The following is a 13,558-nucleotide window of genomic DNA, read 5'->3' as shown; positions in this document are numbered from 1 at the left end:
ATCACTTGAAGGGGTCATAAAATCAAATTCCCGAACCCCTCTGGAATTTACTGGACCAAAGTCTAGGAGAATAGTGTGGGGATATGTGTGCTTTTCAAGCAGGGAAGGGGAAGAGTATTTTGTGATGCTGTATGTTTTTTCAACCTTTTAAAAACTGTAACACACGCCCCTTAACATAATGTTTTCAGTGCATTCTGCTTATCTCAATAAACTACGCAAATATTTTAGAGGGCAACATTTAAGAGAGGAGTGAGGGAAGAAGTCTCTGAAATTACGAAGGTTGGATTTGAAACACAGGTCCTTCATTTCCCAGCATTGCTATTTGGGCAATTTACTTAACTTCTCTGTGCTACAGTTGTTTCATCAATCAAATGGGTATGATAGTAAGACCTTACCGCACTGGTATGTAGGGGGGACAACGAAAATCAAATGAAGGAAGGTATGTAAAGTGCTTAGCATAACAGCTAACATAAAGGGAGGAAAAGGGTCTCAGGCAGAGAGCCAAACCCTGTGTGGCTGTGCATTTGAGGCAAGAGCAGGTGCTGTCCCCCAGCCTTGAGACAGCATCCTGGCCTCGTCCGCACTGCCCAGTGGGCTAGGAACTCCTCTGGAGGGAAGCAGCCAGGGCCAACCCTGCCTGGGCACCAGGAAGGGTTTATAGGGAGCTCTGAACATCTGGCTCAGACATCCAGGTGGACCCAGGGAAGAATGTGGAACCACGTGGCTCAAGCACAAAACAAATTCAGTGTGATGAAGGGAAGGATGTTAGGTCTTGATTTCCTGACCCTAAAATCATGCGTGAAGAAGGAAGTCTCTCCCACACAGGGGCAGCTTCTCTGGTCAGGAGTCCCACCCAGGGCTCTACCAGGTTCTTCGCACTGGCCACTACTTCTCGCGACGTACTGAAGCAGGGTGTTTTGAAACCCTCTCATTTAAAGATGAGCTATAAAGTTCTAATGTACCTAAACACAGACACACCGTGACACAAAATAGGTATATTGGATATATTTTGTAAAATAAGTATATTTCCCCATGCTGGGACTTTCTAATCTGCTGTTCCTCCTTAAATTATCCATTTTTTTTCCATTGTACATGATGAAAAGCAGTAAATTGATAAAACAAAGGGAGTTACTAAAGATATTGGCTACTTAATTTGTTTAATAAACATTGAGCATCTACTATGAACGTGAGATCGGAAACCCTGTGGTGAAGGTCTCCACACGATGAAGTGAAGCTGAGGGGGAGAGCAGAGCCTACAGAGACCAGAAGATGACGTCTACATGCAATGCCCTAGGAGAGGTGACACAACCACCTCAATGCACAGACTTTTGAAACAGTGAGTCAGGATTACCAGCACAGTACGATCATCGATGCGCGTAATAATTGCTGTGAGCTCTTCAGAAGACCCAAAACTAAATTAAATTACAGTGAGCATAGCCACGTAAGAGGAAAAGAGAATTTATAATATACTTGAGGAAAAACATCTCCCCAAACCCAAAATATATAAGGAGAAGAAGTTTCATTAACTTAGAAAAATTCTGGGGACTCTTTTCTTGCTTGTCCCAAATCCAGCCCCACGGGTGGTGGGGGAAGGGCAGATGAGTGAAGGCTGTCCTGGAACGGTGGGCTTTAGTGCTCGTCAGAGGATCAAAGGTCTTCCATATCTATAGCTGTCAAGACAAATTTGTAACCCAGGACATCTATTTTTAGAGTTCTAGTCACAACCTCAGTTAATTCCCATAAAAATGTAGTTACAAGCGATGGTATTTAAGGCCCATGCTCAGTGGGAAGGCAGTGTATATGGCCCTTCAGTAAAACTAGGGTTGATCCATGGATCAAGTCAAGTTTTATCGCTGGGCTGTGCAATGTTTGGATATTTGCAGAATTGCCTTTTAACTCTAAGTGTTTTCTATGGCTCACATGGAGGGTGTTTACAAGAAATTTTGACAGGCAATTCTTTAGCATATGTATGATGGCAGGTGACTGAGAATTCAGTCATCGGGGATGCACACATTATCTCCTTTAAGACAAATTTCTTTCTGGCCTCCCTATGAGGAGTCATAGAATTTCCCTGAAAGCAGTTGATTTGTTTTTATCTCATGGATGTTTTGTATCTTATCTGTGTTTCCCTTTTCGCTTTGGTTTCTAGGAAGCTCAGAATCAAGTTTTTGTCTATCTTAAATAATGGAACGGACTTTACATATAAGCCTACATGTCTGTTGCCCACTCTGCTACATTTTTTCCCTTCACCTTTACTGTGTCATCTAATTACGGTTTTCCAGCTAGACAGATTTGTTCTAAGCTGTCATACATTGTGGGGGAGATGTAAGAGAAGGAATGAATGGATGGCTCGCTGAATGAATGAACGAGAAAAGGAAGCTTTTGCTTTATGATGCTAAATAAATGGGACAATTATTAAGTTAGGTAAGCAAGTAAATTCTTGGACCTCTCAAGGAAACCTGAAGCGTGGTGATTTTGATGTCCTATTTTTGTATATAATTAACTAAGACATTTTTTTCTCTTTTAAAAAAAAGGCTCGGGCACCTTTAATGCACCCACTGACAAACGGAGACTCTCCAACTGGGGCAGCTCCTTTGGCACATAGGACCAACTGAAAGGGTCCTGGCAGAGGCATCCCGTTAATTTCTTCTCTGTAGTTCGATGTTACTAATGAGAGTTCCAAACTCTTTACTTAGACTTAAAAAACAAAACCAAAAACTCAACCATTTATGAGAGGGGAGGTAAGCCAATGTTTTTAGATTATAATGTGGCTGCACGTGTATTTTCTGCCTCGTAGGCTGACAGCAAACCCTATTCTGATTTGGAAGGTTGTCTTATTCCTCCATCTGCAAGAGCCTCCATTATGCTGCTGCTGGGATCCAGATTTTTTTTCCAGATGAGTTATTTCATAGGATTTGAAATTATGCTTCTGTATACGAGAAACGTCTCTGGAGTTCACCCGCCCTGGCAGAAGGTCGGAACACGGAGAGCTCAGCTCTCTGGAAGAAAATGCTCGAAGGGAAGGGAAAACACCACTCTGCAAAGCATCTCATTAGCTCTTCCTGGATATCTGCTCGACTGGCATAGATTGAGCGTTAGAGCAATTTGGTTCCAGAGGCACCCAGGTTTTAGTACCGTCCGCTAAAGAATGCGCTACAGTCGCAGAAAATAATGACAGTCAAGTCATAAAGGTGAAGTTTTGTTGTTGCTTTGAGGATGTTTTCATGGTGTCAAAAACATTTTAGTTGTGTAGTTTATGTCCGGTTTGTCTCTTTAGAACAGAGGCTCTTCGGGCAGGAAATGTGTGCAGTGACTCTCCTTAGGGATGGGCTTCACTAACGTCAAGAATTAACAGCAACAGTAAGAGGACAGCTGCAAATAAATTTTTTACTGTCACGTATGGGCTGAACGTGCTGGAACAGGTTTTTTTCACCTAAGCAAGAGACAAAGATCCAACTGCCAGCAGATCTTCAGAACACAAGGTCACTGCCAAGAGACAACTTAAAAAAAAATTCTGTGCAATTAACCAGCTAAACAGAACACAACCACTCACATGGTCATTTCGTTTGTGCCAAGACACCTACGGAAAAATCCGGCCCCTTTCATCAAATTCAATTCAGAACACCCAGGCACAGCTCTGTACTTTGCATCTTCTGTGTCAAACTCTATTTTCAATCCTTTATGTCAAATGTAAATTCATGGCAACTGCATTCTGATCCTGATGGAATCCCCAATTCGCCCTGGACCCCAAATCCATTCCACAAGACACAGACACACACACGCGCACATATACACTCACAGCCCTAAGAGACACACATTTGCACCGGATTTGCACTTACTTAGCCAAGCCCCAGTCAAGAATTTTGAATGACTGCCCAGTGGCCAGTCATTCAAAACTTGAACAAGCTTTCAGATAAGTACCTGCTGAAAACAAGGGTATTGCACAATTGGGTCTTCACCCCTCAGGTGAAGAAATCATATCCACAGAGCTCTTGTTTGGGATGAAAATGGACCCTCAAATGTTCTGCAGTATTTCCCCCTGTTACTGAAGCTTAAATTGCTATCAATCTTAAGTGGCTGAACAAATTGATGTGAGTGATGAAAAATGGCTAAGTTTGACTCTGAACACACTCATCTGTTGTGTCCACCAAAATGAGGTCTTGATTAGGCAGAAAGCCAACAAAAACACCCTATCAACAACTTATCATCTGATACGATGTCAAAAAGAAAAGAAATCTCTCAGTGTTATCACTGAGAAAATATTCTGGATGGCCCTCAGATACGAACTGACCTCTCTTCTAGAAATCATCTTTGCCCAGCTATCCATATATGCATAAAAGGATATAGTTTTTAAAAGCTCATTTTCTCCCTAATAATTGTCTGTTTTTAAAAAGCTATCAGCAGGTGCACCTCATTTCAAAAGCCTCTTGTCCTTCATAATGCAATATTCATCACGATTACATAGTATGAAATAAAAAGCAGCAAAACATAAGCGAGGATAGTTCAATTAAATGCAACATAATCTCTGCAGCAAAAAAAAAAAAAAAAAAAAAAGAGGCTCTGTAGCTAAAATCAGGTTCCGATGAAAGAAAAAAGGGAATATATTTCCACATATTTTTAATTATATAGAATTTCCTCAAACATGATTTTTCATAATATATTCCATTAAGTTAACATCACATTTGAAGAAAGAGCATTTTCCGATTTCATTTTAAGCCTGATTTTGAGCAATTACAGTGTCATTGTTCCGCAGTAGAAAGGTTGAATTCATTTACTGTGTGGTTATGCTAGTTATGATTGATGTCTCTTCTCCAAATGATAAACCAATCACCCCAATGATGTAATGTCATTTTAAGAGTGCCATAATCACATTTCTCTCAAACTAGAAGCTCTGATGAGTTCTAATAAAGATTTATGGTAGATTAAAGGCCTTCATAATATCAACAATGGATTGCTCATTTGATGAGAGATTTGATTAGGTAATTTTTTTGAAAAAGAATACGAGTTTACTAAATATATCAGGCCTGGCTTTGAAGAAGGGCATGGGCCATCATAAGTAGCAGTCCATCATTCCATCTTCAGAATGAATCATCTTCCGTGTATTGGGGAGGTCCTCTCTAATTGTAGAGGTTGAGGCCAGTGGTGGCATATTCTCATGGGTGAAGCCAAAACCCCACCTCATCAAGGTACACTCTTGGCACGGAAAGCTCTGTATTGCCTGTGATGGGATATGAACACCACGAGTGTCCAGTTCAGAAGCTACCTCCAAGGCCATTGGGTCAGGAGCAATTAATTTCTGCAAATGTCTCTCCTTGGGCCATAGGTACTTAACCCTAGGTGTGGCCCACTCCTGTGTTCCTGTGTTTTGTGAACATTTTACCAACAAAGCAAATCAAAATAAGGCATGATTACTGCTGAGCCTGGGGCAATTCTACCTAAGATCTAGAGGTTGGGAGCTAAGGCAGTAGCCACAAAACCCTCAGAGGTGAGACAGAACCTTGCGACCAGTCCCTTTGCTCGGCGCAAGTGAAAACCACAATGAGAACTCGGGCTTTAGAGGCAGGATTTATCATGGTACCGTGCGATCAGCTTGTTAAATTCAAGTGAAGTGGCACATGCAGAGGGTTATAGGAGAGGTCACCCCCCCAACACTGCAGACTTGGCAAGGCATTCGGTATTCATGTCAAGGGAACGCATTTTCATCACAAAATCATCTAAACAAGCAAGGAAGAAAAAGTCAGAAGCCAACCATCAAAAACCAAGAGATCTGAAATGCACACAAATTGGGCACGTGAGGGTGTCCGGGGTCACTCGGCTATGACCAGAATTGTAGTAATACAAAATTCAATATGCCATTGTCTCTCTGCACATCACCTTTGAGACCTGCACGCTCTCGTGTGCGGCAGTGGGCGGATGCCTCCCACGGAAGGAGGCCCAAGCCCTGTTAAGATAAGCAAAACCTCGTCAGTAACTGTGACCTTCAGTAAACGGATCCTGGAGCTGCAATGCCACAAAGCGACAAGCGCGTTTCACCTGGTGCTCCCCACACCACCTTCTCCCCAGCCCCCGATTCGGGGCTGTCATTTTGCCAGACTCGAGAATGTCGCACAGACCGCAGCGCGCACTCAGACACCACGGTTTCCTTACCACTGCCGGCAGCTTGCTGGGGCCCCGGGCATGCTCTGAGCAGGTATGAATTGGGGGAGAACTCCTCGTCAGGGTTGGTGTCCATGATTTGATGGGAAGTGTTGCTGTCTAGCAATGGCATCTGGCAGCTAACTGGTGGAGGATTATGGGAGCTAGGCAGCTGAGCAGATGGGAGGAGGCTAGACGAGGATGTAGGTGGAATGGGACGACCTGGGAAAGAGGACAGAGGGGTCAAAGGTCAGCAATGAGTGTCATGAGCGCATCCAGAGAAAGTTACATTGAAACCACCTCACGATATAAATATCCAAAAAATAGAGAAAGAAATGCTCCAGATGTATTTTTTCAAGTGGTTTGATGTTTCTCCAAATGTCCAAATTCATACCGCAGGTAGCTGCGTGTTTCACAACATGGGCATGAGCGGAACTACCCATCTAGACGGCCGAAATGCCACCGGTCAGGAAAACATCCGTTTCTTTCTACCTTCCCTGCCGCAGTCCTACCGTAACTCCCCCGTCGTCTCTCACTGGACTACCTTCTTGCTGGTCTCCCTGCTGCCCCTCCCGCCATACACCCACCTACTCCCCGCTGTCCCCATCCCTTCTCCACAGCAGCCAGAATAATATTTTCAAGACAGAAATCAGGTCTTATCGCTCTGCTCCTTGGGACCGTCCAACAGCCTCCGGCTACATGTGGAAAGAAACCGAAACTCCTTATGATGACGCTCTGCCTCCTCCGGCCCAAACCGCCTCTCCAACCTTGCCCCCAATAGTGGCCCTACCACTCTCCACTCGGCCCCTTATTCCCCAGCCAACGTGGCCGTCTTTACCTCCGCTGCTTCAACATGCCACACTCTTCTGTCTTCTGAGTCTTTACGTTTCCCGTTTCCTCTATGTGGAATATTCTCCCCACCTGCCACCTCCCTGATAGCCACAAGCCCACCCTTTCTCTTGAAACTTTTCTTGTTTGCCTTCTTCCAAGTTTCTCACCCATGTGCTCTCTCTATTAGCCTGTTTATGTTTCTCCACAGTCCTTATTACTATCTGAAGGTGGACATCTGTCTACATTATTCCCCCTGTTCCATCAATATTTTCCTGATGAATAGCACCTGTTGAATGAATGGCGCAAATGAACAAGACAGACTCTCACCGAACTAATCAGTTTCGGGCAGAGGTAGAAAGGGCCACATACGTGCATCCTAAAGAATTGGCCAATGCCCCCATTCTCTCCACCACCATGTTGTTTCTGTTTCTGTTTTGCATATCACGGGGGAAGTCCTACAAAGCACAGCAACTCCAGGCCATGAGGAGGAACAGCCAGGCTGGCAGGTGGTGGGCAGTAACTTGGAGCTGCCCTTGGGTCCAAAAGTTCTCCTTCCACACAGAAGCCTGCTGCGACCTCTCTTTCACATGGCAGGGAGCTCCTGGCAGCCAAATTGCTGAGTGAAGATAATTGCTGCGTGTACTTTCACCTGATTCACCCTTACGTGTTGGGGTCCTTGCGATTGCTTGCCTGCTGGTGTGTTCATTTGGGAAGCTCAGAGACATGAGCCAAGAGTAGCAGCCCACGGGATATGCCCTAAAGCTGGAGGTGTGGAAAGAAGGGTAGGGTGTTGAGAAAGCAAACTCAAGAAGCCGGTTAGAGTTTCAACTCAGGCAGGAAGTGTCAGAGTCAGAAGAAATGTGTTTCCCTGCTTCCAAATGTACTACATATGCAAATACATTTTCAGGCACCTCAGATGGATGCCGTGTTTTGTTGCCACTTTTATAACTGTCTTTCCCAATCTATGCCTCGGTGCATGAAATGTTATGGATAGATCAGTTTACCTCAATAAAATGGGAGTGCCTCTTATGTATACTCCGCTGGACACGGAGAGTACAAAAATAAGCAAGACAGCCTTGTTACCTGCAGAGAGCTCACAGTCGCGTGGGGGAGACAGACAGCTAAGTACATCATTTCAGTACCAGGTAATAGGACAGTGGCATGTGGAGACATGGTGCTGTGGAGGCAGAAAGAGGGACACTTGGTCCAGCCAGGCCAGGGAGAGGTAGGGGTGGACAGTCCAACAAGGATTCCCGGGGAAGTTGATGCCTGAGCAGACTTTGAGAGAAGAGGAGATGGACTTCCGGTAAGAGGAAACTCCACGGACAGTAGCACAGAGTCACCAAGCACTCGCCTGCTGCTTTTTTGAGGGTGGGGGTTGCGGAAAGGGAAGGGGAGTAAGAGACTCCTACAGCTCGAGTGTTCAGGGCTCCTGTCCAGTAACACAACTGAAGAATCATCACCCCTGAAATAGAGCAATGGATAAACGGAATTTGGCTTGAACGTTTCAATTTATATCTACCAGTTTGGGAGCCACGCAAGGCACGATGTTCCTGCCGGATGCTCCAGCAAAAGTAGCCCGAACACGTCAGAGTTTCATCAGAATTGGGGCTAACATTTAATCCGTAGCTCTCCCATAGCTCTCCGTCTACTGACTATCATCACGATTACTATTTTTACTGCTCATGTTTTTGGGCAATGACTATGTGCCACTTTATAGATAGTATCTCTCTGAGGTTGGAATTATTATAATCTCCCTTTTGTAAATGAGGAAACTGAGGCACAGAGCAGTAAATGTGCAGAGTTAGCAAGTGACAGCGGCCAAGTGTCACACGCAGGTTTGTGTGTTCCAAAATCCACCCTCTCGCTACTCTGCATGGTGTTTGCCCTAACAGCACGGTGGAAAGGAAAAACAAAAAACAAAAGGAAGACATCCAAGGAGGGGGGAGGGTTGATTTACAAATCATGTTTGCAGTTTCCCATCTCCCGGTCCCAAGGCACTCTCAAGATTTCAAGTAAGAAACATTTCTTTGAATAAATGGTTATTTATAGCAGCTATCATCCGGCAGAGTTCAAAGCTTCTCTTGTAATTTTGTTATGAAGTTCAAAGCGGCTCCTTCACAGCAGTGTTACCCTGTGCCTCCTTCGAGGCCCCTGAATGTAGAGGTGTCCTGACCAGGGCACTGTGAAGTCAGTGTTGACGTCCGCTTAGCAGCGAGGCTCTGGCAGGAACAGACTTTAACTCACAATCAATAGGCTTTAATGTTTGTATTATTGAGACATATCTGGAAATGCATGTTGAAGAACAAGAATGGCTGGAAGCCAATTTTTAAATTCCTTTGAGTGACTGAGGTGGAACTGAAGTTCAAGTGCAATTTTCCAGGAGCCCTGATATGATAGTTGCTGTGAAATCGCTCTTTACATGAACTTTTTGAAATTTTGTTCAGCATGAATGCATTTCACAGAGTACAGACAGAACTGCTTTTTAATTTATACAAATACAGACAATGGAAGAGCCGTCCTACCACAATGAAAGTGCTGGGGTCACTTCACTGTCCTGAAATACACATCGCAGAATTGTCTGATTCCTGTTATTCCCCTGGCCTCTTGAAATCCATGCTTGGTAGCTCCTTCAGCTCCTTGATGGTACCTCCCATTCCTTGGGAAATTCCTCAGTCCCTAGATCTGCCCCCAATCCAATTGTATGCTGCTCTCTGTTTGCTATGGCATTTGCTAATTTTGTTCACTTATGCTACATTTTTTCCCTCGACCATTCCAACTGACAGAGACCATCTGTACAGACACAAACAGGTTCCAAAGTACAGGGGAAAAAGTTGGAACTTAGACAGGCTCACTTTACAGACCGTGATTTCTTACTAAAATACCTAGTGTGGGATGGGCATGTAACCAGGGGCTCTGCACTTACCCCGTTTCTACTTTATTCACTACAGAGGCTCCCTGACCCCCAAACTATTTTCCAAGTTCCACTTTGAATGTGTACAGAGTCCCCAGCAAATATGGGGAAAACCAGTTTTAATTAATCTGTTAAAAAAGCAAGAGGAAACACGCAAAGGCAGCAATATGTCATTCATTAAACTCATATGGTCTTGTGTATGTGTGGGTGTGTGTGTGTCTTTTCCAAGATCCCCATGTAAATCGAAGTCTAACTAATTATCTGTGTGACTGGGTTCCCCCACAACCTTGAAAAGGGAGACTAATTTAGATTTTACTAATTTATCTTTTTCCAAATGAGTAAGATTTTCAGATCGTTTCAGCTCCTGAAATATTTCTGATTAAGAGAACTACAGCTGGACAAAGCAGTTCCTTTGCTAACTCTGATCGATGGGTAGTCGCTGTTTGGAAGGCTGTGTTGAGAAGGATTCTGGGGTGCCCTGGGTTCAGTGGGAAACAATGCCGTGATCACGTAGAAACATCACGGACCAGGAGCGGAGTCAAGGCAGCGGATGCTGAGCTCTGAGCTCTTTTTTGGCAGCCTTGCTCCAGGCCTTCATTCACCAACAGCTTCAGCCATAATCGAACACTTCATCCTACACCATCTGTGGTTGAAGTCACATTGTTCTAATTCCCATGGTCTCAATGACAGCACCATTTTCCTCCTTTATCTGATCTGAATCCAACTCCAGTTCTCCAAGAAGGGGCCACAATCTCGTTCCCATCCCCGAGGTGGTAAATGTTATCTATGAAATTGCTGCCCTGCCCACATCTTGTTAATACGTTCACTAATCTATGATAGGAAGCATGTTGCAGATCAAGGTCCAAAATTCACTTAAAACAACTGGTTCCTTTTTCACTCAAAAGATTAATGGCAAGCAGATATTAAAATGTTCTGTGTAGATAACGCATAATTGATCTAGGTACTGATAGGGTGTTAGGATTTTTAGTGGAGCAGAGAGATGTTCAGGAGATGGTAAAAAGTAAACAAAAAACCAAAACCAACCAACCAAACAAAAACCAACACCAAAAAACCAAAACAAAACCAAAACACCAACTACCTACCCAGTACCAGGAATTATTAAATCCAAAATAATAATTTCAATGACCATGTTTCTACTTATAAATGAGATCTTGCTTTGTGCTAAGAACAGAGCAAAGATTTTATGTATATTTTTCTCTTTTAATACCCATAATTTTTCTATGAGCAAAGTACTGTTATTATCCCCATTTACAGATGAAGAAACTGAGGCTTGGATGGGCTAACTTTCCTATCACTGCACTGGCAGCAAGCAGCAAAACGGGCTGTATTTGAATCCAGGAAATCTGACTCTAAAACTTAAGCCTTGAATGGTTCGTTCTACAATTTTCACATCAGGCAGGAATGGACTGCTAAAAAATAAATGAGATGTGAAGCCCAAACGCATTGGTCTCCTTCTGGAATCTACCACTGAGGTCATCGTAGGGAGATAATTAACCAGGGGCAGAATCAAGGCTCCTCCTAGAAATAGCCATAGTGACCACTTATGTTGAACAAATGATTTGTGAGGGGAGAAAGTAATTCTCAAACCAGAAACTGGAATTCCTCTGAGGCTTTGCAAGTTCAAGAATTTAATAAAAACATAGCTTTTGTGGAGGTGCCTGGGTAGCTCCATTGGTTAAATGGCCAACTCTTGGTTTCGGACTCTTGATTTTAGCTCAGGTCGTGATCTCAGGCCTATGAGTTCGAGCCCCATGTTGGGCTCCATGCTGGGTGTGGAACCTGCTTAAGATTCTCTTTCTCCCTCTGCCCATCCCCACCCCACACTCTCGCTCACTCTCTCAAAAATAAAAAAAATAAAAAACAACATAGCTTTCGTGTTTAAGTTGAGTATTGCAAAAATCAGTATTAACATAGGCAAAACAACTGGTTAGTGAAATCAAACAAACATTAGGACATAATGCTTTATTCGGATACCTGACTCTGACTAACCATTTTCTTGCCCAGATACTTGGGGTTTGTGAAGCTCCTATTTTTGATGGGGTTAAAAAGCAAGGTACCTGTTTGTGTAAATAGAAATAATGTCAATATCTGAGATATTACCTTCCTTTTGCTTGTAATCAATGAATTTTTTACAAATATGGGCCTACTTGCTTTTGAGTTCCATGAGGACATTTTTCAGGAAATGCATCAGGTTTTTGAAGTGTCCTGCACATGGGGTTTGTGGAGGGCCGTGTGGCAGAACATTCTTCAAGGTATGATGGGCTCCAGTGAAGCACTGGGGCGTGACAGCCAAGGTTACTGCCACAAAGGGCACAAGGTAGCCTGAAACTGTAGCTGGACTCCCTGCCTCTAGCTGGAGGGACATGGACGAAGCCAGCGCACATCTGTTCAGCCTATATTCTGAGCGAAGTATCCAGCTCAGGGATTTTATTCCCGCCCCTTCCATAACTATCACAACACTGTCCGGAGACTCGGGGATGTGAATCACACGCCCAAGGGGCAGAACGAAGATGAGCACTCACGTTTGTGAATTGCCACCCCTACAATGGGCTATTCCCAAGCCTGGAGTTGCCTCGCACCGAAATCCACCTAGTAATCTGCTCCATCATCCAATTCATCCCATTCTTAATTGTTACCCTGCCCCAAATCAAACTCTGGACTCCAATGGATACGATCACCTACTTTCTGCAAATGTTTGTTTCTGCCTTCGGGCGTGCGGTATTTCTCTGCACTATGCAACCCATCCCTAACCTCTTGGCCTGATGGTTTCTGTCCTCCAAAGCCCAAGTGAGGAATAGGCACAGACTTTGAAGCCAGGCTGACTGAGCTCTGCTGCTCTCCGTGTAAGTCTGAGTGCCCTACTTCACTCCTCTGGACCTGTCTGATAATAATCACACTGACTTCCCACGTTGTTGTGAATGCTGGAGAGAATACCCATAAGGTCCCTAGAACTGTGTGTGGCACATGGTGGGTGCAAGGGCCCGGATGGAGCTAATGAGACTCACAGCTTATTGTCTGCACCTCGTTCGCAAGCACCTGCTGTGGGTGCGTGGCTGTGCCATAGTTAGGGAGGCTCTGGGAAGTGCTGAGGCTGGAACCATGCAGCCATCTGAGCACTACAGGGGAGAGGCGGCCCGAGAATGGAGTCAACAGGGAGGCAAGCGGAGATGCGATAAGAAGGGGAGACATTTCCGATGGCGTCAGTAGAGTACCTGGAATCAGCCAGGCCTGAAACAACATGGCCACTAAGCTTTTCAACACAGGAACTAATTTATTCTGCACCCCACCTTCATTTTGTTGCTGTTGTTTTGTTCTTTAAGCCAGCTTGAGTTCATTCTTGTCACTTAGAACAAAACGCGTCCTGCCTAAAACTCATCATCAAGCCCAAGTGAGAAAATGACTTGGCCAGTGCCACACGGTAATTTGGTAGAACTGAAAACAGATTCCAGATTTTCAGTCTCCAGTATTATAAGAATTTCATGTTCTGTAGGCTGACTCCCTTCCTTTTAAATCACAAGAAATCAAACATGTGGGGTCCCAGAGAAACCACTTATGGTGGAAGGTATCTCGATTTATAAGAATATTGTGGGCACTAAAGAGGAGAGCAGGGGAGAGAGAGAGGCAGGGAGCTGACTACTTGTTACCCATCAAGCATGC

General features: G+C 44.3%; 1 protein-coding gene across 12 annotated transcripts in view; it reads right to left on the bottom strand.

Annotated features, from left to right (window-relative positions):
* Positions 1 to 13,558, bottom strand: part of TENM2 (teneurin transmembrane protein 2) — a 523,183-nt gene that overhangs the window by 355,789 nt on the left and 153,836 nt on the right. For 7 of the 12 annotated variants that reach the window (XM_044388560.3, XM_044388561.3, XM_044388562.3 and 4 more), the window contains one exon: positions 6,148 to 6,357. The exons of the other annotated variants lie outside the window; for them this stretch is intronic. In XM_044388560.3, the coding sequence (XP_044244495.2) occupies positions 6,148 to 6,357 (210 nt within the window). The remainder of the gene's footprint in view (positions 1 to 6,147; positions 6,358 to 13,558) is intronic. 12 annotated transcript variants of the gene reach the window in all.

The sequence above is a fragment of the Ursus arctos genome, unplaced genomic scaffold (genome assembly GCF_023065955.2).
Source record: "Ursus arctos isolate Adak ecotype North America unplaced genomic scaffold, UrsArc2.0 scaffold_15, whole genome shotgun sequence".
NCBI classification, from domain to species: domain Eukaryota; kingdom Metazoa; phylum Chordata; class Mammalia; order Carnivora; family Ursidae; genus Ursus; species Ursus arctos.
The sequence above is the reverse complement of the archived record's forward strand: the minus strand, read 5'-3'. Positions and strand labels throughout refer to the sequence as shown.